Source organism: Penicillium hordei, assembly GCF_028827395.1.
Source record: "Penicillium hordei strain IBT 12815 chromosome Unknown utg000002l_segment0_segment0, whole genome shotgun sequence".
NCBI classification, from domain to species: Eukaryota; Fungi; Ascomycota; class Eurotiomycetes; order Eurotiales; family Aspergillaceae; genus Penicillium; species Penicillium hordei.
In genome coordinates this window covers 4,641,318-4,664,197 of record NW_026623143.1, presented here as the reverse complement: position 1 = coordinate 4,664,197, position 22,880 = coordinate 4,641,318, and the positions used below count along the sequence as shown (strand labels likewise).

The 22,880-nt window shown below is 47.6% G+C and overlaps 11 protein-coding genes across 11 annotated transcripts; 6 read left to right on the top strand and 5 right to left on the bottom strand.

Annotated features, from left to right (window-relative positions):
* Window positions 1-105: 105 nt before the first annotated feature.
* Window positions 106-2,050, top strand: N7537_005090 (CDC2/CDK family serine/threonine-protein kinase; the record flags this gene model as incomplete). Its single annotated transcript, XM_056896147.1, has 7 exons — window positions 106-215; window positions 266-347; window positions 408-659; window positions 715-742; window positions 794-1,007; window positions 1,060-1,254; window positions 1,312-2,050. The coding sequence occupies 7 exons, from the start codon at window positions 106-108 to the stop codon at window positions 2,048-2,050; spliced, it is 1,620 nt and encodes a 539-aa protein (XP_056755895.1).
* Window positions 2,051-2,406: 356 nt separating this feature from the next.
* On the bottom strand, window positions 2,407-4,134 carry N7537_005089 (D-3-phosphoglycerate dehydrogenase; the record flags this gene model as incomplete). Its single annotated transcript, XM_056896146.1, has 7 exons — window positions 2,407-2,435; window positions 2,490-2,571; window positions 2,630-2,688; window positions 2,742-2,784; window positions 2,837-3,426; window positions 3,483-3,790; window positions 3,854-4,134. The coding sequence occupies 7 exons, from the start codon at window positions 4,132-4,134 to the stop codon at window positions 2,407-2,409; spliced, it is 1,392 nt and encodes a 463-aa protein (XP_056755894.1).
* Window positions 4,135-6,333: 2,199 nt separating this feature from the next.
* Window positions 6,334-6,934, top strand: N7537_005088 (uncharacterized protein; the record flags this gene model as incomplete). The annotated part of the gene is made up of 4 exons (XM_056896145.1): window positions 6,334-6,396; window positions 6,452-6,496; window positions 6,635-6,874; window positions 6,932-6,934. 4 exons carry the CDS (start codon window positions 6,334-6,336, stop codon window positions 6,932-6,934), a joined length of 351 nt encoding a protein of 116 aa, XP_056755893.1.
* Window positions 6,935-7,473: 539 nt separating this feature from the next.
* Window positions 7,474-7,791, top strand: N7537_005087 (uncharacterized protein; the record flags this gene model as incomplete). The annotated part of the gene is made up of 1 exon (XM_056896144.1): window positions 7,474-7,791. The coding sequence occupies one exon, from the start codon at window positions 7,474-7,476 to the stop codon at window positions 7,789-7,791; it is 318 nt and encodes a 105-aa protein (XP_056755892.1).
* A 551-nt stretch (window positions 7,792-8,342) lies between these two features.
* Window positions 8,343-9,402, top strand: N7537_005086 (uncharacterized protein; the record flags this gene model as incomplete). The annotated part of the gene is made up of 3 exons (XM_056896143.1): window positions 8,343-8,665; window positions 8,948-9,115; window positions 9,210-9,402. The coding sequence occupies 3 exons, from the start codon at window positions 8,343-8,345 to the stop codon at window positions 9,400-9,402; spliced, it is 684 nt and encodes a 227-aa protein (XP_056755891.1).
* A 1,282-nt stretch (window positions 9,403-10,684) lies between these two features.
* Window positions 10,685-12,426, bottom strand: N7537_005085 (serine--tRNA ligase SES1; the record flags this gene model as incomplete). Its single annotated transcript, XM_056896142.1, has 7 exons — window positions 10,685-10,849; window positions 10,903-11,271; window positions 11,322-11,412; window positions 11,466-11,887; window positions 11,957-12,118; window positions 12,173-12,243; window positions 12,294-12,426. The coding sequence occupies 7 exons, from the start codon at window positions 12,424-12,426 to the stop codon at window positions 10,685-10,687; spliced, it is 1,413 nt and encodes a 470-aa protein (XP_056755890.1).
* A 650-nt stretch (window positions 12,427-13,076) lies between these two features.
* Window positions 13,077-13,817, bottom strand: rhbA (Rheb family small GTPase rhbA; the record flags this gene model as incomplete). Its single annotated transcript, XM_056896141.1, has 4 exons — window positions 13,077-13,316; window positions 13,377-13,505; window positions 13,558-13,697; window positions 13,763-13,817. The coding sequence occupies 4 exons, from the start codon at window positions 13,815-13,817 to the stop codon at window positions 13,077-13,079; spliced, it is 564 nt and encodes a 187-aa protein (XP_056755889.1).
* Window positions 13,818-14,428: 611 nt separating this feature from the next.
* On the bottom strand, window positions 14,429-17,064 carry N7537_005083 (WAPL family protein; the record flags this gene model as incomplete). The annotated part of the gene is made up of 2 exons (XM_056896140.1): window positions 14,429-14,707; window positions 14,773-17,064. 2 exons carry the CDS (start codon window positions 17,062-17,064, stop codon window positions 14,429-14,431), a joined length of 2,571 nt encoding a protein of 856 aa, XP_056755888.1.
* A 610-nt stretch (window positions 17,065-17,674) lies between these two features.
* Window positions 17,675-18,585, top strand: N7537_005082 (uracil phosphoribosyltransferase; the record flags this gene model as incomplete). The annotated part of the gene is made up of 4 exons (XM_056896139.1): window positions 17,675-17,832; window positions 17,893-18,251; window positions 18,308-18,479; window positions 18,534-18,585. The coding sequence occupies 4 exons, from the start codon at window positions 17,675-17,677 to the stop codon at window positions 18,583-18,585; spliced, it is 741 nt and encodes a 246-aa protein (XP_056755887.1).
* Window positions 18,586-18,931: 346 nt separating this feature from the next.
* On the bottom strand, window positions 18,932-19,482 carry N7537_005081 (transcription elongation factor 1 family protein; the record flags this gene model as incomplete). Its single annotated transcript, XM_056896138.1, has 4 exons — window positions 18,932-19,104; window positions 19,168-19,306; window positions 19,362-19,406; window positions 19,480-19,482. The coding sequence occupies 4 exons, from the start codon at window positions 19,480-19,482 to the stop codon at window positions 18,932-18,934; spliced, it is 360 nt and encodes a 119-aa protein (XP_056755886.1).
* A 698-nt stretch (window positions 19,483-20,180) lies between these two features.
* On the top strand, window positions 20,181-21,250 carry rps1 (40S ribosomal protein eS1; the record flags this gene model as incomplete). Its single annotated transcript, XM_056896137.1, has 5 exons — window positions 20,181-20,194; window positions 20,303-20,387; window positions 20,440-20,465; window positions 20,531-21,032; window positions 21,107-21,250. The coding sequence occupies 5 exons, from the start codon at window positions 20,181-20,183 to the stop codon at window positions 21,248-21,250; spliced, it is 771 nt and encodes a 256-aa protein (XP_056755885.1).
* Window positions 21,251-22,880: the final 1,630 nt, after the last annotated feature.

The following is a 22,880-nucleotide window of genomic DNA, read 5'->3' as shown; positions in this document are numbered from 1 at the left end:
ACCGAACAGCTTGACAGCGGTCGACATTTCGACCTAATCACCGGATAGCACAATCGAACTTCATCCTTCACCAGCGCGAGCAACCAGCGCAAGCGACGGGTCAGTATGGAGATCAAATCCCTGGAAAAGGATGACAATGGCCAGGCCCGTTTCCCTGGTTGTTCAAACATTCGTGAATATGAATTCCTCGACAAGCTTGGAGAAGGAACCTTTGGGTGAGTCCGGCAGCGGTATCGCCAACAGAAACCAACTAATTGGTTGATAGCGAGGTCTACAAAGCAAGGTCTAAGAAGGACACCAAAATTGTGGCCTTAAAAAAGATCCTAATGCACCACGAGAAAGAAGGCGTAAGTCCACTGACTCTCTATTGTTTGTTTGCCATAAACTGACCTTTGGTACTATGCTAGTTCCCCATTACCGCCATCCGAGAGATCAAACTCATGAAAGCGCTCTCCCACCCAAACATTCTACAGCTCAAGGAGATGTCAATTGAGCGAGGCAAAGGCGAAGGACGGAAAAAGCCGAGCATGTACATGGTCTTTCCATACATGGAGCATGACTTGTCAGGACTACTAGAAAACCCGGCAGTTCAATTCACGGAACCACAGATTAAATGCTACTTGATGCAACTCCTCGAAGGGCTCAAGTTCATGCATGCAGTACGATCGTCTTGAAACACCCATCCCTGCAGTATTTGTCTAACAACATTCGCAGAACCGGATCCTACATCGTGATATGAAAGGTGAGTAGTGAAGGCTGGTATACCAGAGTTCTTAACTGACAGAATGAATAGCGGCGAACCTGCTAATTAGCAATGGAGGAATTCTCCAAATCGCTGATTTTGGTCTTGCCCGGCCTTACGATGATGCCCCTCCACTCCCCGGAAAAGGAGGAGGAGAATCTAGAAGAGAATACACTGCACTTGTTGTCACGAGATGGTACCGTCCTCCAGAGTTGTTGCTACAGCTGCGGAAATACACTACGGCCATCGACTTGTGGGGAGTTGGGTGAGTTTTCCCTCCCTGTTAGTCAGGGTTATCATCTTCTAATGTCTTATAGCTGTGTATTTGGCGAGATGTTCAAGGGCAAGCCCATCCTCGCTGGAAATAGCGACCTTAACCAAGCCGAACTGATATTCAATCTTGTGGGCACTCCCACTGAGGAGAATATGCCGGGATGGAGCCAACTCCCGGGTTGTGAGGGCGTGAAAAACTTCGCCTTCAAACGCGGGAATCTCCATGCATTCTTCAAGGAGTATGGCACTTCTCCCCCGCCCAAGCAGACTTGGACCCCTAACTAACCATGCAACAGCCTAAACCCGGCAGCTATTTCTCTATTAAGCGAGCTCCTCCGACTAGACTGGAGGAAACGCATCAACGCCATGGATGCATTGAAGCATCCATACTTCACCACCCACCCCCTCCCAGCACGACCCGGCGAAATCCCCCAATTCGCAGATTCCCACGAACTCGACCGAAAGAAGTTCCGCAGCCAGCGGGTCCCAATGCCCCCAGTTCCCCCACCCGCCTCCGACACAAGCAATGGCGGCTGGCCAACCTCTGGTTCTCGCGGACCAGACTCCCGACACAGCCGCGTCCCCGGCACCGCCCGAGGAGGCAGACCAAATGCACCAGGAACGTACGGCGGCCATGGACACCACGCAATTCACGGGAACCCGCAACGCCGCGGGCCCTTCCCATCTACACAAAGAGATACGGGATTACCCCCGCGTCCACCCGTCTCAACCAACCCGCCATGGGATGGATCGCAATCCAACAGAACTGACGGGAGAGATGATCGTCGAAATCAATTCGGACAAGGTCGTCCAGCACCCAGATCAGGGAATTTGGACTCTTACGTTCCGAACTACAGCAGCAATGACCGCGGCAGTGACCGCGGCAACGATCGCTCGCGAGACTCTGGCGAGCATGGCTCGCATTCAAGTGCCGATTGGCGCTCGACAAGTCGACGTGATTACCGCCGGGATCCTCCATCAAGAAGGAGAAGTCGCAGTCCTGGCTTCAGAGACGGGAGTCGAGGTCGAGGTTAGGATCATGATGTCTAGCGATATTCTCACTTAATGCATTCTACTTAGCCAGTCAATCTGTGTGGATGACAGGCAGATGAAAATGGAAATGAAAACGAAAATATTCATGTCATAGCTTTTCCCTAGTAAATGGTGCATGGTATTCACAAAATATACACTCAACCGCTTTTACATCAGTCGTATCCAACTCAATATACTCGTGAGTTGGCAATTGCAATCTTGTAATATCCTAGGACCTCGTTGAGAGTGTCCTGTTGCAATTGAGATTAAGCCGTGCAAGGGCTCATCTATTCTAAGTTGATTAAAGCATCATAGCCCGTAGGCTAGCTTGTTTTTTTTTTTTTTTTTTGATCGGTTGTTTAGTACAACACGCGGGTCATGATGCGAGCTGGGAACGTTGTTAGTTTGGAGTTCATGCGAGAGAGAAAGGATATGATCTTACAAGGAAGGCTCTCGAGTCTGGTATACAAATCCTTGATGGTGGCAGCGTCCACATTGCTGATATCGGCCATCAGGTAGGCAACCTATTCACAGTTAGTTTCTGCTGTCGCTCTCTTGTATAAGAAGCACGGATCAACTTACATCGCCTCTGCTATCGGTCATCTGCTTGTCGACGTTGTGGTCACCAATAATCTCGTTGACTGTGTCATTGTCAGTTAAAAGATCCCTTCGGTTAGATCGTATGTATTCTTACCTTTTCGCAACACTCCAGGAATGTTCTTGTGGATGTAGATCACCTAGGCAAAATCAGTATCATCGCAAGCTCAAACGACTGCAGAGAGAACTTACACGAGCATGGTCAGACTCATCCATTGTCAAAGAACGGAGGACAACCTCGGGCAAGTTGACAGCACCCAGGGTAGAACCCTCGTTAGCATATCGGACCAGAGCCTGGGCAACTTCGACACCAATAGCCTTCTGAGCCTCTTCGGTACTTCCACCGATATGAGGGGTGATGATAAGGTTCTTGAGCGAGCGCAGATCAGCGGCGAAGGTGTTGAGATCGTTGTTGAAGTAGTCACCGTTTCCGGCGGGCTCATTGGGGTACACATCCAAAGCGGCACCAGCAACCTTACCGCTGCGCATGGCATCGATAAGTGCGGGGATATCCACAACGGTTCCTCGGCTGGCGTTGATCAGGTAGCTTCCCTTCTTCATCTTCTCGAACTGCTTCTGTCCGATCATGCCCTTGGTCTCGGCAATCTCGGGAACGTGGCAGGTAATGAAATCGGCCTCGGCCAAAAGATCATCCAAGGTCTTGACCTGGCGAGCGGTACCCAGTGACATTATGTTGAGGACGTCGTAGTAGATGACGGACATTCCCATTGCCTCAGCCAATACGGACAGCTGGGCACCAATGTGGCCGTATCCAATGATACCTGAGAGGTCAGCACAAACCTCGGAAATAACAGAACAATTGTAAAACATCACCTACCGATGGTCTTTCCACGAATCTCCCAGCAACCATTGCTCACTTTGTTCCAGGTACCGGCGTGCATCTCGTTGGAGCGATCGCCCAATTGGCGGGCCAGCATGACCATCTCACCAATGACCAACTCGGCAACACTGCGAGAGTTGCTGAAGGGGGAGTTGAAGACGGCAATACCCTGATCAGCGGCATATTGGAGGTCGACTTGGTTGGTACCGATACAGAAGCAACCGATGACGATAAGGTTCTTTGCTTCCTTCAAGACTCGTGCGGTGAGCTTAGTCTTGGAGCGAATACCGATGACGTGGACATCACTGGAATAAAATACAATCCATTAGCTTCGTGAGTCACCGAGAGGGAATTGGATTGGGACCCACCGAATCTTCTCAATGAGCTGATCTTCTGAGAGGGAAGACTTCAGGAATTCGACCTGGTAGCCTTGCTGGGAAAGGATTTCACGGCCGGTCTGGTTGACATTCTCCAGGAGCAGGACCTTGATATCTTCTGTGGCGAATGGCTTCAAGGGCTTAGCATTGACTGGAATCGTACGGTTCAGAACCGAGCTGTGGCTGGATGGGGAGTTGAAGGAGGCGCTGGGGGAGGTAGCGAGGAAAGCGGTGTCGTCCTGGCGAGGACGGATATCTCTTGCGGTTGACATGATTGAGGTGTGTAGAGGGATTGAAATAGATTGAAGAGAAACAGTCAGGGAAGATGTGGATGAGTGCTCAGGTGGTCCACCTGGATGACTCTTAATGGAAATTAAGTAAGCCCGCAAGGTCTCCAGGGCTCCGGAATCGGACTCGGTGATTTTGGTTTCGGGATTTGCAACAACTAAGTACATATACTACATTGTACATAGTATGTAAATTTAGGTATTATTGTCATTAATTGATCCTATTTACTTAGACTTGTCAAATAAATGTTGAGATATAGTACTCTACATATGTAGTCAATGTATTCTTTTGGAGGGGTACCGCGGGGCAAAGGATTTTTTTTTTTTTAACTTTTTTTTTAAAAAAAAGTTGCAAGTTCTGACCAATCAGACGCAGAATACATGTTTATCGACTGAGTTTATCTGTTTTAGGCAAAATGGGCAGTTGTTTTAGTATTGCGTGCTACGTGGTGGACTATATAGTGTACATGTATATATGTAGTAGGATCATAAACTAATTGTAATACAATTTATATAAGATAAATTGCAGGACACCTCTAAATCTGAAGACCTTGCATCTTTGGGCATCCATAATTACATAATCAACATGCTCTGTCCAGCCCTAACTAGGTCATACCTACATACGTCGGCATATAGCAAGGCGATGATGTAAAAACCTAACAACCTTGGAAGTATTCAGATTTAATACTTCCAAGGGTGAGATAAAACTCAAGAGCCCTTTCTGGCGGCGGCCTAGGAAGGTAATATTAACTGACTTCCCCCTAAGCTCGCCAGTTTATAATCCAACTTTCGTTACAACTCACAACTACTCTGCAACTACTCGAGTCTAATTTTCGTAAGTATCTTTCACTATTCACATGCTGTGACCTGATCTGCGTGCAAATTATACTAATATGGCTTAGAACATGTTGCCCGACTATAGTTTCATACTGGATATCCGTTGCTGGGAGTAGATCCGTCACAGATGTTTGATTCCTTTAGAAACTTCAAGCCCGTTCGGGATTATCAACGGGAAGATAGGAGGCTCTTTGAGTACGGTAGGGGTCTTCAAATACCTTCGGAAATCTTTGTGGCGATCATCAGATTCGAACATTTTTTACGGGCAATTAAACAACAGAAAGAACGGAATGAAATCAAACTCAGAGCACTAAACAAGTCCACCGAGGATGACACAAAGAGGCGCCACGAGTGTGAGGAATATCTCAAGCGCTACAAAGTGATGATTCCGGAGATAGCAGCAGGCTTACACAATGCGGAGGTTCAGCTTCCCCAAAGGCCGTTGAAAAAGATATATGATAAGATCCGACAGAATCCTTCTTGGTATCTCCGAAAGGAGCTTATCAATGATTGTACGGCGAGGGGTGGCTGCTGTGGTCGGACCTGTGGCTGTTGCGAAAAGCGTTGTCTAACTAGTAAGGAGAGGGGTATTGGGCACTGTACGGTGGGTTGTTGGTGCTGTGAAGTCAATCGTGGTCATTCAGTAACCGACGAGGGCTGGAGTTTGGTGGTGGACAATCTACTGGATAGACTCCTGAGCGAAAATCCTTCTTATCTTTTGGCAATGACGGAGGCCTATTTCTCTAAACCGGGGATCTTTGGGCTTGGAAAGATGTCAATGGCGAGATCACTTGCGTGGTATTGGAAGAAGGAATCCCTTTGGCAGTTCAAACGAGTATCAAAGTGATTTGAGTGCTAAATGTTGAAGATTGCTTTTGGATTGGAGCTAGCTAAGTCCTACGATTGATCGAAATCTGTGAACTCCTGTGATGTATTTGGCTTGTTTACGAGTTGTAGTATTGTATGCCAATGCTTGAGATCTGAATTGAAGTGAAAGCTAAAAGTGAGTGAACATAGGAGTCAATATATGTACGGCAATAGTTCCTCACTCCAAAATGAATGATGCTTGAGATCTGAAAGAAGACTAAGTCGAAAGTGAATGAATAAAGGAGCTAATCTATGATAAATTGGTTATAGATGAGATGAAGAATTGTGTATCATTGAGCAGTATTGAGCTGTTCATGGAAGAGATGTCATATGGCTACATAGCTAGGTAGGCGCCTTCCTAGATAGGTGTACCTTCCTCGTAGGATACAGTTACCCATGTAGTCAAAAGGCTCCCTCGGTGAAATCTTCTCCCTTTTTTTCCCCTTCCAAGTCACCAAAAAAAAAAAAAAAAAAAAAATCATGGCTCCCCTCACAAAGAGCCAGAAGAAAAACCGCAAGAATAAGAAGAGACGAGCCTGGCGGGTAAGAGAACCATCAAGCCCTGGATTTGACTGAGCATTACTAACATCTGAACCAGGTCGCTGAGGCCGCCGCAAATGCGCCTCCTCCTTCTACTGAGGAGGTAAGCAGGTTGTGGGCAATCGCCCATTCTGCTTTGGACAAGGTAAGAAATCGCCTGTTGTCGTCCCTCTATGAGCACCAGTCTTCTCTCGGAATTGCACTGTGGCTGAATATTGTTTCTAACGTGTTTTGCCAACAGGCCGCTGCCGCAACTGAGCGTCGTGCAGCTGATGCTGCCGCCCCCGGTAGTGGCTCGGCCACTGCTGCTGCTGGTGACCTTGGTGGCCCTGACCGTGGGGGCGGCCAGGGTGCTCTCCAGGGTGCCACCGAGCAGGCAGTGGCCGAGCCACTACCGGGTTGCCCTACCGACCAACCTGCCTCGCCCGCCCCCTCCTCTCCCCCCTACTCCCCCTCCTACTCCCCTCCCACATTTGACTCCGTAAGCCTCCCCCTCTCTAGTTTCTCCTTGAACTAGAATGCTAACGTCATATACTAGTGAAGGAACTTTTTCTGTCTCTGGCCGTTCTTTCTTTTTCCTTTTTTTTATATTAGGCAAATAATGATAATTTTGTTTGTGTGAGCATTGTGCATTAGGCATATCCGATCCTAATTCTTCTGTAGCCATATGTAGACAGTGAACGGTGTAGACATGAAATCAGTAGCTGTAAGCCATTTGCTCCGGCCAAGCGTTACCTATGCCTTAGGCAGATAGGAATTTTGCTTCTCAGCTGAATTGGGTTTTATTCCTTGCTCTCTCTTACACGCAGTCAGCAGCTCAGCTTAATTCATGGTCTTGCTTTTACTTCGTCTTCTCTGCAGAGTCCATAAGCTGGAAGGTAGTATATCCTTTCCTGGAAGGCGTCAGGTGATCAAGATAGCCCTAATCCATCAATCGGCGGCTTTTGTCATGGGAGATGGAAAAAGGATGTCATTCCTATTTGGTGGCAGATAATTACATAAAGCGGCGAGGGGGATTTCAGGTGACGATCCCCTAATAATGTCCGCACAAAAGGATCGTCAACGTCCCCGTTGACACCCATGTATAAAAATAAAAATAGGATATTCATTTTCCGTTTTGTGCCGTTATCATTCATTCCTCGGTCCGTGCCCTCATTATTCGACGGTCTGCTGGTCGTCAGCCCGTCGATCGACATTGGCCTGCCGGTCGTTATTGACCTGTTCGTCGACGCTAGCCTAGCCGTGATTGTTTTCCGTGTTTCCAACGACTTGTTCATGTGCTCGCTGATCATCAGTGTGGTGAGAAGTGTCAGAGGTGTGCTCCGATGGGGCATGGTCAGTGAGGACGTCTCGATTATCCTCGCCACTGATAGGTGTTGCGGCCGCGGGTTCGAATGACTTTTTTGGATGTTCTGTTATGTCTGTCCCCGGGTTTAGTGTTTCAGCTACTCAGTAGAAGTAGAAGGACATGAAAAACATTTTAAACCGGATCAGATATAAAAGGCTCTTTGCTCCTCGTGAATTCTCCTTTCTTTTTTCCCTTTAACCATCATCGCTCCCCCTGGCAAATTGATCGCCAGAAGAAACATTGCCGGCCCATTGTGTAAGTACCGCTTTGTTCTGTTTTGAATACCTCCGGATGCGGAAACCCATGCAACTGAGTCCCCAATTCACATTACCGCGTTACAAAAAGCTTTCAACAAGCACTGGAGTTGACCATGTACTAGGATTTCCTACAAAACCCAATTGATGGGTTCCGAAATCCAAGATCAGCGGATGACCACCGGTCTATTTGCAATCGTTTATATCGTATACCTTGTCAGATAGCTTCTGTTTGGCCAGTGAGCGACAAACAGAAGCTTAAAGAGATACAGGCAGAGTACGATTAATCGATATCCTTCCCCATACATTGAGAGCAGACAAAAGGATTTTGCTTAGAATGATACTACATGAATGCGAATAGCCACTATAGGAAGGACGCCAAATGCGCCAAATGCACAGAAGCTGAGCAACATGCTCAGACTGCCGAAGCCCAATCCCGCGATCATGCGATACAGTCCGAGATCGCCGAAGTCGCGGCGCGAGCTGCCAATTCTCGCGCTGAAAGACTTGCACTGGATTTGAGAGGTGCAGGCCAGCGAGCCGAAGAGTTTCAGCGGCGAGCTATCGAGGCAAAGAAGCGTGTAGGTGACTGGGGAATTCTCAGGTTTTCAACCTTGGGGGTTGAACGTTTGCACTATCCACGATCTCTAGTGCAATACGACAATGTATGGTACGATTCAGTGCTATGATTTGTAACTTTTGATGTAACTACTAAAAATCCCAAAGTATGCAAATTTGCCGTAGAAGGTTGGTCGTGTATTCAATTGGAAGGAACCATAGAGGGTTTTGTTTACTTTTGATCAAAAGGGAAGGCACCAGTCCCGTGAAAGTTGAAATTTCTCCTCTTCCCTCTTTTCCCTCTTTTCCCTCTTTCTCTTCTCTTCTCTCTTCTCTCTTCTTTACTTTTCCCCACCTTTTACATTTCGAATTACCAGTCACTCGAAATGTCTAGCGAATGCTACAGCAGCAACACTTCGGAGACCAGTTCATGGGTTAAGGATGCTCAGGATCTACAGAAGACCATTCGTCTTGTTGTAATCCTTTTCATCCCGTACCTCATGGGACAGATTATGCTTGGTTGGGTGAGACATAAGCAGAGGCTCCAACAGATACAAGCAGAGTAAGATCCATCTCCCCTTCCCCTACACTGAGAGCAGTTATGAGAATATTGATCAGAACTATTGATACTAGACAAATACTAATAGTCACTATAGGAAGGATGCCAAGTGCACCAAGTGCATTGAGGCCAAAACCCAAACCCCAGAGCTTCAGCTACGGACTCAGATTGCTGAGGTCGCAGCCAGAGAAGCCAATTGGCGCGCTGAACAATTGGCGGTGGAGCTGCGAGGTGCAAACCGGCGAGCTGCCAAGGCTGAGGAGCGCCTTCGGGACGGGAAACTTCATTGAACGAGATTCGTCTCTTCTTACAGGAACGGCTGGCTTCGGCTTGGCCTGTCCCTGATGAGTTGACGAACTTGGCCTATTCTTGAAGGAATGGCTGGCTTCGGCTCGGCCTATTCTTAAGAGAAAGACCTGCGACTTGGGGTTGTCTCGGCTGCTTCGTCACTTCTTACAGGAACGGCTGGCTTCGGCTTGGCCTATTCTTGATAGAATGGCTTGCTTGATTTTACTGCGCGTGTTTCTTGCTTTGTCCATTCTTGCAGGAACGGCTGGCTTCGGCTTGGCCTGTCCCTGATGAGTTGACGAACTTGGCCTATTTTTGAAGGAATGGCTTCGGCTCAGCCTATTCCTAGTAGAATGGCCTAATCCGATTATGTTTCGGTTGCTCTGTCTATCACAGAACGGCTTTGGCCGGCCTGTTCTTGATGAATTGACGAGTCTTTCCGGCCGTCCCTTGGCCGGGGTCTTCCGGGACGCCTGTCCTGGAAGATCCAACAGCTACGAGCTTGGACCTCTACGTGGTGCTGTTGACTAGTAGCCGTCTGGTGAAGCCAACGCAAGCTTAAATCACCTATCTTTTCTGGGCCTTTTTGAAATCTCCTGTTCTACACCGAGAACTTTTTCAGGAAAAGCAAAGTGTTGGATTTCAAGGGTTGCTGTAAGCATGGAACCGGTTGATACATGAGTCTGTTGCTGACACACTCTCAGCAGTGATTACATGTTATATTTTTCGCACCCTTTCTCTTGCTCTGCCGATCTGCCTCTACTCGCTGCCGAGACATTGCTCCACCTTCACCTTCCAACCCTGGTGTGATTCCTTTACAATGGGGGTGATTACAGGGTCTGGCGTGGGCAGATTGAAACACTCCAGTGCCAATGCAGACCGAGTATCTGATATTCGCCGTCATCCACACGTGAAATAATTTCTTGCAGTACGCTCAACTCTCAATTGGCAGGAGAAAGTGGCCAAGGTTACCCTGTTTGGTGATGGATTCCCTGCTGCTACTGTTTACAGGAATGTCTGCTCGTCTGGAGGGAGGAGAAGAATGACACAGACGTGTCTTGAAAACTCCTTTCGACCGAGCCCGCATGCAGCATGAGTGTTATCTTGAATAAAACGTCCCTAATATATCTGGAGCCAAATAGATCAGATTGTCCAAGTCCTACGTCGTGAAGGACAGAGGCCGTGTGAGCAGCCGACTATTCTTTTGTACATATGCCTATAAATCATGAACTAAACCGTTCTAATTCGTAATTTGTATCTCAAGGTACATCGTGGGATATCTCCTTAAACCTGAAGACCTTGCATCTTTTTGGTGGCATCATCAGTGCCCTTCTGGGCCTTCCCCTTGGCCTTGGTGGATGTGCTATCCTTGGGAAGCTCCTTGGTGTAAGGGAGGAACTCAGGAGCACCGGGAATGTATTTCCGCAGGACCTCTGGGACCTCGATACCCTAAATGATAGTTAGCTACTGCCGGAATCACCAATGAACCTTTGGATACTTACGTCTTCTTTCTGGTAGTTCTCAAGCAGACAGCAGAGGGTACGTTCGGTTGCGCACAGAGTGGAGTTTAGCGCGTGAACATAAGTCTTTTTCAGATCGGTGGCCTTCTTCACGCCGTAACGGATCTCCAGAGCTCGGGACTGGTAATCGGTACAGTTGGAGCAGGAGACGAGCTCCTTGTACTCCTGCTGGAATGGGAACCAGGCCTCCAAGTCGTACTTCTTGGATGCCGCGTTGTTCAAGGCGCCGGAGACAATGGCGACAATGTTGTAAGGGAGTTTTAGGGACTGGTAGAATTCTTCGGAAGTGCTGATCATGTCCTCAAAGGCTTGCCATGAATCCTCGGGCTTGGTAAGAACAAACTGCTCAATCTGCATGGGGTTAGAGTACAGGATTCCAGCGCATTCGGGTCTATGCTAACCTTTTCGAACTGGTGAACACGGAAGATGCCCCAGGCATCTTTACCGTGAGATCCAGCCTCCTTACGGTAGCATGTGCTGTAACCGGCATACCTATTCCTCTTATCAGTAAAATAACTTACTCCTGGGTGACAAGGCAGACGTACTTGATGGGAAGATCCTTGTCCTGGAGCCACTCGCTGTCGTGCAGGGCAGACAATGGTTGTTCGGAGGTAGCAATGAGGTACTTGTCGGTGGACTTATCCTCGCTCTCAGTAACCTTATACAACTCCTCGTCAAATTGCTCGAGCTGTGCGGTCTTCGCCATGAGATCTTTGAGCATGAATTGAGGGGGCTGGTTGGGAGTGTAGCCCTTGTTGAAGAGGAACTCCAGACCATAGTTGATCAGAGCCAAGTTGAGGAAAAGACCGTATCCAGTCAAGCAGTATCCACGGTGGCCAACAATCTTGACACCACGCTCTGGGTCATATCCATCGAGACGAGTCAACACTTCGTGGTGGGAGAGGCAACCTGGCTTCTGCATTTCGACGTTCTCGGGGGCCCATGTCTTGATCAGCTTGTTGTCTGCCTGTAGCCAGAAATTCGTTTGTTAGTCTCACGGCGCATTTGATCCTCAGGCGACCTAACAGATTCATACCTCATCGTTGCTCACGGGCACGGATTCGTGGACGTAGTTTCCAATGGTGCGAATCTTTCGGTCGCGTTGGACCTCCTTGGCGACAGCAGCTTCTTCAAGCTCCTTCTTCTTTGTCTCGAGTTCTGCCTTTTGTGCGAGCAATTCGGTTGCGTCTTCCTTGTTCTGAGAACGGATAAGCATTTCCACATCCAACTAGACTGGCCGGGAAATGTCTACCTTCTTCTTCATTCCAATTGCCTTCTGGACTCCATTGATCTGAGAGCCCATCTGTGTGACATCGTATCGGGCTATAACTGTCAGTAAGATTTCGCCAAACCTAAAAGAAAAGAATCCATACCGCGTCGTGCCTCTTCATAGAGCGCGACAACTTCATCAACGGTCTCCTCCGGAGCAAATCGCTTCTGCTGGCTCTCCTTGATCTTCTTGAGATCACCACCGCGCTCGGTGACAAAGTCGGCTAGGTCCAACATATTGGCGATTGGAGTTTTAAGGGTTCAGGGGAGTCCAAGTGGTAGAGTGGTGACTCAAATTGTGGAGGGGTAAAAACGAGGAAAATCGAAATGCGTGTATCCACGCACTTGGGCTTCGAGGGGTTGCATTACTTAATCGATAAGGCGCTCCAGAGCTCCGCAAGGTCTTTACTTCCAAACTGGCTAGAGTTATGGCCACGGATGTTTCTATATATCAGTCTAATTTAACACTTTGCATACATTAATGTACTTATAGAAGCTTGTTCAAATTGAGATTCATTACTCTATGCTTGGTACCGATCCATGTTCCCGAATTCGACCCTAAAACTCATTATTCATGCAAAAACCCCAATGGTTCCACCAGAAAGACAAAATAGAAATAGAGCCAAAAAGAAGACGGCTTTGAGAAGCCACCAAGTTGGTGTTATCAAATTGGCGCTGATAATCTCTAAGTCAATAATCGAGTCAGCAAACAAGACATCCCATAGATCTGAATTGAGTGGACTTCAAAAGAGCAAGGTATAGTGTTGTCAGCTCCGATGAAAGAGATGTTTAATGTTTCTTGACCTAAAGATCCTGAGATCCTGAGATGGCTTCGCTTACCATCCCCGGGAGAGAAACACACGCGTTCCAGTAGACGGCCCCCCATATTACATCAAAGCGCACTTGTTGTTCCCAGTTGGTTGTGATGGATTTTGAGACTTCTCAACCTCTCCTATCATGAGATCAAAGGCTTTCGCGACATTGAAATCAAGGAAAGCACTAGCTTCGGTGAAAGCGCAGTTGAGCTCCTCTGCTAATTGCCGTCCGTCGTCGAGGGTGACTTGGCGGTGATCGGGTTTGAGATCACTCTTGTTTCCTACTATAACAAGAGGTACATCATCCGCTCCCTAGAGGAAATATTAGATGCTGGTTCGCGAGTACTAGTCATGAGAAGGACGGTGACTAACGAGGTGGTTCAGGATCTTGTCACGAATCACCCGCACCATGTCAAATGACTGGCGCGATGTCACTGAGTAGACAATGATGTATCCATGAATCCCAATGAAATGCTTAGAGTTCAAGATACTATATTCGTCCTGTAGAATGGTCTCAGTAACCAAACGGTCATCTCGCACAGTAATCACTCACTTGTCCCGCAGTGTCGACGATCTCAGTTGCGTAATCCTGGCCATTGTGCTTGATAATCCGGCTGAATGTGTTCTCAATTGTAGGGTAATAGCTTTCCACGAAGTGGTGCTCGACAAAGCGAACGGTGAGAGATGATTTACCTGTTAAATAATAAGTGTCAGTTTTTCGCAATTATAGTGCCTTGGGTTATAAAAGGGGCTTTTACCCACGGAGCGACTGCCAACGATTGCGATCTTTCTCTGCTTAGGCGCGGAAGGCATCTTGTGCAGTGCGGTAAGACTCAGCTAAACCACCAATGTAAATGGGAGATAATGATGATGATATATTCAGGTGGGCGGTGTATTTTTGATTGATGGAACTGAATCAACGAGTTATTCAGAGACAAAAGGGCACCTGTTCAGAAACGAGGTCGTCGGGGGGTGGCAAATCCCTCGAAGCATGCGGAGCTCCAACTCCTTGTAACCTGCAAACAATGCAAACGGCAGTTTCTCCAACTCCAGGGCTGGGCGATCTATAAATAATTGCCTACGTGTAGGTACGTTCGATGATAATCCATTTGTGATTTGTCATAAAATGCACTATATTACAGAAATTAACAAATCTCATTTTTTCTGAACATTGAGGTCTGGCTTGACCTGAGGTCATTATTTTATGACGATCTTGATAAGTGGTGGGCATCTGCCCAGGTGGATATGAATGTGGAACATTCTAGCGTAAATGGTTCAATTAAAGTTGACGAGGAAAGGGGGTATCAAAAGCTGCCAACAGACCAAGGAGTTCATGTCATCGAGTCTAAAAAAAATGCCGGTAGAAAAGACCAAGCTCGCACTTATCTGCCGTCAAGCTACACATGCATAGCACGAGACGCTCATCATTGCTCTGCCAGTCGTATCCGAGAGATAAGCTCTTGTAATCTGGACAGGAACCCACTCGCTGGTTGTCCCTGGGTGGGAAAAGTGGAGGTTTCTTGTTCAATCTTCTGATGGTACTGCAGGAATTCATCAACGGTAGATATCACCGCCGTTAATCCGTTGGGGGCGAGTGAGCTTTTGATTTTGGACCGAGTCTCAGGGTCCAAACTGAGTGTTAGTAAAAGGACGGCCAAATATCCCACAGCAACGTTGTGGTGTACTTCCAAGACCGAATGAGCCTAATCAGATCCAGTTAGTCCAATGCGTCGGTGAAAAGGGAAACATAAAAAGACTGAACACGTACTGTGGAGATAGACTCAACATGCGTCATGAACAAATGCAAGAGTTGATCAAGGAAAGGCTTTGAGGAACCAGCAGATTGAAGAAAAATCGATCTTGATGCTTCACTCTGTTCAGTCAGATTGATAAGTGCGCCGAGCGCCAATATCACGCTGTCCAGGGAATTGTTCGCTTGTCCAAGAGCATCTTCAGTCAAATCACCAAAGTTTGCAGAGACAATGTGGACCAATCCCCCAACCATATCCGGGTTTGCAAATCTATCACAGAGAGGGGGGTTGTTGTTGGTGATATTCAAGATAAGTCGAATGTAGAGGGGTTGTATTTCGCTAGCGGTGCCTGACTCCAAACAGAGCAGGTGAAGCTCAGAGAGCGGGTCTAGGATGTCCCAATGCTCTTTTGTGAGCGACTCAGCCAATGCAGTAGAAGCTTCCAATATTGAGAAGCCCATACACAGTATCTGAGAGCTCTCTGGGTGTATTTTTTCCAATGAATCACAACGTTGGCTTTCGGACACAAGCGCTTGAACCAACGGTTTCAGAAGAGATGTGGGGAGGCTAGGGTTCTCGCCTTTGGTTTGCATAGTGGAAATCGTCGACCTCAGGCAATACAATGCCAGAGTACATGGGGATAGTTTCAACAATGCAGTATCGGGGAACAGCATGGCAGCTATCTGTGGAATGGTGCTCTGAAGAGTTTTTTGCAAGGGCCGAGAAAGGCCGCTGGCTTGAGCTCTTGCGGTCACCGGAATGTCATCTTGCATGTCCAATAAAGCAGGCGATGCATCTAGAAGTTTAGGCCATGCGGAAGTTGCAAGAACATAAGACATGTGTCCATCTGATGACGCCAGTGCATAGGCACAGAAAGCTAGAATAGTGGGGACCACCTGGTGGTCCATGGACAGGCAATCCACAAGCCTTTTGTCAAAATTGCATTCGACAAACCGCCGTTTGAGCCCAGTATCCAGAAGTTTGCCACATAATTGGAGGAAGGCATTGGATCGACCTGACAATGAGTTTTGCGGATCTTCGATATCTTCAAAGATAGATTCGACGGCGCCTCGGTAACGAGCGTTTCCCCCAGCTTGTCTGAGTTCATGAATACTTCGGACAGATCCATCCTCATTCGTATCCTCATTTGGCACGATTAAACGGGCAGTAGAAGTAGCCTCGTAATTCAACTGACGTTGGACAGATTGAGAGCGATGCTTTGGACCAGGTGAATCATTGCGCGTCGAAAGGTCCTCTGACATAATCAAGTCATCCAAAAAAGAACGTTGACGTGCATAGGTGACGCGGGAACCTCGCAAATGAGATGGAACTGAGGCAGGAGAGTCTTGAGCCTGGTTTTCGGCAGGACACTCATTCACAGCCGCACTTGGCGAAGCTCGGTCGGGGAGGATTAGATTCCGGGACTGCTGACTATCGGCGGGACTCTCTGCTGATTTTCCAGCCGCTGGAGATGTTTCAACCGGGTGTTCCGTGATCCCGAGCGAGTCGATCAGTCTCCTTCGACCAGGGGTGATGTTCGCTTTAGTGGCATAGCCCTGGTTGATGTCCGGCGAGCTATTTGGCGCGGACTCTGCATTCCCGGGGCTCTCCTTGGCTGATAGTCTCATTTCATGCTCGGGAGTAGACACCTTAGTCTGGTTCCGCACGGATCTCCCAGTCCTTGGATATGATGTCGACCTTACGGGGCTTGTCTCCTGACCGGCTTCTGGCTTTTTAGTCAATAGCCTCCGGCCATCGAGCACCCTTTTCCCCATTTGTGGTGAAACGTCAATAAATTCACTCTCTGCCTTGCTTGGCTTCACGGGTCGCTTAGTCGCAGGAACGACCTTATTTCCACCGGGCACAGGCACCTTCTTCCTCATTTGTGGTGACACATTATGATCTCCATTATCTGTGTCGCTTGGCTTCACGGATCGCTTAATCGCAGGAATGGCCTTGTTTCCATCGGGGCTATATCGCCTTCGCTTCCTTTGAACCATGGACATCTGTTCATCGTCTGAAGAAGGAAAGTCATACACATTAGATTCTGCGATGGGTTTTGACTGTGTAAGACCTCGAGTCGTGGTCATTTCAACCGATCCAGACGGTTGTTTATCTCCGTTCTTGTCGCGCTGTAATCTGGTGTAGAATGACCGTGAGAGACGTGACGAGCTTGGCAAAGGCATTTCTTTAGGAGTCGTTCTAGCGGTAGAGGAGCGCACCGGTTTTTCGGTATTCAGCGGAGGTTGACTTCTGGCAGCAGAGCCATAGGTTACGAGTCGTCGATTCCGAGATTGTGAGTTATCCATATTCGGTCCACAAAGTGGGCGCAAGTAGATGCGCGCGCGTTGTTTGATGAATTCGACTAAGAAATCTGGTTCTCGAAGAGAAATAAAGGTATGTCGAGGAGCAATTGGATTAAAGAATCGAGTAAAATGTAGTCGTTTCTTGAGACAAATCCATGTCCTTGCGGTGTTCACTGGAGCTTACACACGCTCAAAGGGAGTGGCGCAGTCATCAAAGGAGTGACCCCTAGGTGATTGGCAATGAATGTGTAAATTACCTAGGCAATTTCTTTTGAGAACATTAAAGAAACAATTGGCAGCCGAGGTCTGATTGGGGAGATGATGCAAGTGATAAGAGGCGGAGGGGGGTGAGATGGGGCAGAATCACCCACTGCGGTATAGCTTCCAGATATAGAAAATAAGATAAGAGTAAAACCCTACATACTTCCCCGCTTTCGGCTTTGAGACATCCAACGGCCCTATCCTTATATACCCCTCTCTGGACTCTTGTCCTTTAAAGGTACTTCGACTGTCTCGGGTGAACTTCCGGTGCTTTCATATTCTAACAGCTCTTTTTCTCTCTTTCCCTAGTACGACCCACATACACCCACACATCTTTGGACGCAGCAAAATCATGGCTAGCAAACCAGAGAGCGGTCCTTCTCCTGCGCAGGGTGTTGGTCCTCTGTATCGGCCTGATGGCGAGAAGCCCACTGCGACAGTCTCAAAGGAAGTCTCCTATGAGAATGTCCACGTGCTACCTCAAACACCCCAATTGATTGCTCTCTTGACGTGAGGACCCATTCTCTGCGTGGAAAGTAACACTAGACTCATATTTTATACCACAAACAGGATGATCAGAGACAAGAGAACCAGCCGTGCTGATTTTATCTTCTATTCTAACCGCATCATTCGGTTGCTGGTGGAGGAAGGCTTGAACCACCTCCCCGTTGTTGAGCAGTCCATCACTACCCCCGTTGGACGGTCCTACCTTGGTGTCCAATTTGAAGGAAAGATCTGCGGTGTCTCTATTATGCGCGCAGGCGAGGCCATGGAACAAGGATTGCGCGACTGCTGCCGATCTGTTCGCATTGGAAAAATTCTCATCCAGCGGGACGAGGAGACTTGTATGCCCAAACTGTTTTACGATAAGCTCCCTACTGACATTGCTGATCGATGGGTCCTTCTCCTCGACCCCATGTTTGCAACTGGTGAGTTGAGCTTGTTCTACAATGCCCATGGCCACCCAGCTCATTTTTTTCTCCAGGTGGTTCTGCAACCCTGGCTGTGGAGACACTGATCGAGAGAGGCGTTCCTGAACACCGGATCCTATTCCTCAACCTCATTGCCAGCCCCTCTGGTGTTGCTGAATTTGCGGAGAGATTCCCTAAGCTCCGCGTTGTGACCTCTTTCATTGATCAAGGATTGGATGAGAAGAAGTGAGAATATCACACCCCTTGGGTGTTGCGATTGCCATGCTGACTGATTGATAGGTATATTATCCCCGGCCTGGGAGATTTCGGCGACAGATATTACTCTATGTAAAAGTGTTGTTTCCTACCACGTTGAAAGGAACATCAGCGGTCACAAGGTCACCTGGAAATTCTGAGTAATTCAGTATTCCATTATCCACCCATTGCTTGGTCTGTTCCAGATGCCATAAGGCACTTCCACTTCGCCATACAAGTCACCTATTCAGAGTTGACTTGATGCCCGGTAGTGGGGTAGAGGTCTAGGTGGGTGAGACACTTCTTGGGGTTTGGGAGATATGATAAGCATATACAACGAGAATATGCAGCAAGAATATCAAATACCATGTACATACAAGAATTTCACAATTCAATTATTGTTGATATCGTGCCTTAATGCGCCGTTCGCCGTCATCCCATGATCAGTAGTCATCATCATAGCCATCGCCCTGCCCAGTCTCTTCTGAAATACCCTGCTTGCTGATTCCTCTCTGTTGGCTCGGGTTCGGTGCGTCATATTGGTTGGCAGTATCCTTCGCAACTGCATCACATGCGTCTACCCAATCCGAATATACATCCACAGGGGCAGAGAGATCTTTAAAGGGTTGTGTTAGTTGGAGTATTTAGGATTGGTGCCTTGGGTTGATTATCAACTCACAATTGATACCAGTTTGGAACTTCTGGCCACACACTTTGCAGGATAGATCGCCTAGGCCAAGCTTCTTGTCTAACTTGACGACCACAGAATTCTCGTGGTTGCAGAAGAGACAGGAAAAGGTGGTAGCAAGCGGCTCCCTCTGTGTTTCACGGTCAGTGCTGAGTGTAAAACCTGGCGATTTGTAATTCGTTTACCTTTCGGGGCCCTTGGGGCTTCGAGCTTGACTTCTTACGCTTGCCCTGTAGCAATCAGCATATATCCACGGTCGGGGTGATCAGGCCGGTCAGATAGGGGGGAAATAATGCCACGTACCATGCTGAAGTTGACCTGCGACACAGGATTTAAAATAGAAAGAAGGGATGAGAGGAAAGGTGAAGCAATGAGAAGTGTCGACTCGCGTGGGAGTAGGCCCGCGGCATGGATGCCAAGATGACTTGCTTAATTGGGAATCGGAATAATGAGCCTCCAGATTCCGACATGTGATGTCAATGGGTGGCAATTCCACAAAGCGATCTACATTGTCAATACACTAGAATCATATGAAAAGGGTCTATGTTGGGCCAATTTAAAATTTTGGAGGGTTCCATGCGGGTTATCGAGGAAAGAGTATTGATTTTAGCAGACGGTACATATGAAACCAATCCAATACATAAGTATGCAAGTACACATACACATTTCAGTGTACAACATTCAGAAGGAAAAGTTTAACGCCAATAGTATAGGGCCAATTGTAACAGCGATCTACCACATTCCATTTAGTACAATAGTGATCAGTGGACTCCAGCACTATATGGTGATGACATAAGGCGATGACATAATGATAATCTAGTGGACCTTTTTTTTAAATGTTCGATCACATGACCAGAGTGAATGACATAATCAGCTAGGGCCCGCGCTCGCTTAGCCGAGTTTTCTGTGGGTTTTCAACCCTCCCAGTCGAGTGTCGAAACCCTCTGAGCGCGCGGTGCGATACCTTTGTCTGTCTTCCAACAACACACAGATAACTCGCAATCATGGCTGTTGGAAAGTAAGCGCCCTATTCTTCATCCTTTTCCTTCTTGCAATTTATCGAATTACTTGCGCATCTACGACATCCATTGAATTCACGAACACACGACTAATCTTCTTCGATCAGGAACAAGCGCCTATCTAAGGGTAAGAAGGGTATCAAGAAGCGCACAGTCGACCCCTTCACCCGCAAGGACGAGTACTCTGTGAAGGTGTGTTTATTCCTTTCATTATCCCAGACGCAATGCTAATCGTTCTCGACAGGCTCCTTCCACCTTCCAGACCCGCGAGTATGCAAACCACCCGAATCGAATATGGCGAAATTTTGAGATGGATTGACTAACGGAATTATCAGTGTCGGCAAGACTCTGGTCAACCGCACCAGCGGTCTGAAGAACGCCAACGACTCCCTCAAGGGCCGTATCTTCGAGGTCTCTCTCGCCGACCTCCAGAACGATGAGGACCACGCCTTCCGCAAGGTCAAGCTCCGCGTCGACGAGATCCAGGGCAAGAACTGCCTGACCAACTTCCACGGTCTCGACTTCACCACCGACAAGCTCCGTTCCCTTGTCCGCAAGTGGCAGTCCCTGATCGAGGCCAACATCACCGTGAAGACCACTGACGACTACCTCCTCCGCCTGTTCGCCATTGCCTTCACCAAGAGACGCCCCAACCAGATCAAGAAGACCACCTACGCCCGTTCTTCTCAGATCCGTGCCATTCGCAAGAAGATGACCGAGATCATCCAGCGCGAGGCCTCCACCTGCACTCTCTCCCAGCTCACCCACAAGCTCATCCCCGAGGTTATTGGCCGTGAGATCGAGAAGTCCACCCAGGGCATCTACCCCCTGCAGAATGTTCGTTTTTTTTTTCACCCCAAGACTAGAGAGTCGCACATATATATACGGGTTGCTAACATACATGTCTACAGGTCCACATTCGCAAGGTTAAGCTCCTCAAGTCCCCCAAGTTCGACCTCGGTGCTCTCCTGTCTCTGCACGGAGAGTCCTCGACTGATGACAAGGGACAGAAGGTTGAGCGGGAGTTCAAGGAGACCGTCCTCGAGAATGTTTAAAGGTTATGTCAATGAAGTGGTGTCACGTACTGGTCAGCCGGGGCAAATCATTGTCTTCTGGTCATAGGAAAAGAAAAAAGTTCAAACGTGTATGACAGATTTGAACTGGCGTTTAGCTACGCGTTGCCAGTCTTAGACATGATCCCAAAAATTCAAGGGTTGTAGTTCATTCATGTTCAATTCTCTTCAGCCTGCTACCATGTAGAAAGGTACATTGTGTAGTCCCACCTGCTTATCCTGGGGCGTGATGCTTGGTCCAACTAGATATCATTGTTACCTGCTTCGTCCTTCTACCTCATTTTCCCCCGTAATAGATCCGGTTCATCTTCCGTGTGTCTAGTACCAAATGTGGAGAGTGATGACAGGTCAGTTCTAGCCCAGTGGTCAGTCTAATCTTGGTCTTTCAAAGGATCACTGTTGTAGTTATATGTGCTATGTTCCAAGGTTCTGATTGAGATAGATACGCTGCATATAACCTTTGAACAACAGCACTGCTGTCTATCATTTGGAATTATTCGAGGCCTCATGCCTAAAGAACGAAACGTATATATTAAAGTGGGTGTAGTATTTAAGCTACATGATCATTGGTGGCCTTAGACCACAGTGATGGCATGTAAGTACATTTGATAGGATGAGTACCTTCTAGGTTACTCCGCTCTCTCTCTCTTCTTAGCTGTGAAATTCCCCGCTAGGCTCGAAGAAACTTAGTCCCGGGGTGATCAGACGTAGTCTTGAAATAGCTACAGCCCTAAGGGCTGTAGTCAGTCTTCTATGCCTAATAATTGTTGCGGAGTTCAACTGTTTGTATACGGTAAGCAGCAATGGGTGTGTCTTGCATGCCAAGTATAAGATGAGCAGATCGTGCAATAACCTCTTGAGAATATCCCTCAAGCTCCGGCATTGATGTTAAATTCTCTCATCAGCCATATATATAATATGACACTTGGGGGAATAAAAGGATATAACTATAAGCTATGTGACTCTAAACTATTCAAAATTCAAATTAACATAATATTATACAATACTGGTCAGTTTTTGCTTACACTTATGATAAAGCGTCATTCATCGAAAATATATACTCGGTACCGGGTTCGTACGAACAAAATATATATATAATCCTAGATGAGGAAAATGCGAAGACAACTAGGTTCTATCAGGCTAAGCAACACCTCATTATGCCTAGTTCTCAATTCTTTCATACTCTTTGCTGAATTGACAAGTTAGCTAAAGGCTCTTATATGGCATTGGTTCGCCAATTCGAGGTAATTTCTTAGCCTTGATTGTGGGCTATTCCCAAAGAAAGCAACAAGAAACGGATGTTCTCCTTCCATCAACTGTTATTATATCTTGGAAGATGTAAATGTTTACAGATGCCCTAAGAGGAAATAAGGTTGGTGGAACCCCCATTAGTCCAACCCCCGCACTCTCTAGGGGGTATGAGGTCACGAGTCCTACGCCCCCCTCTTGAATTGCATGGTATCTTGTCTCTCCTGTCCTTTCTTCTTCTTTACCATCTCTCCTTGAACTAATTCCTCATCTATCATCACATCAAACATTCACATTGAAACCAGTAAGCATCCATCTCGTGTTGATATACTTCCTTGGCATCAAACCATATACACTTGCTGTC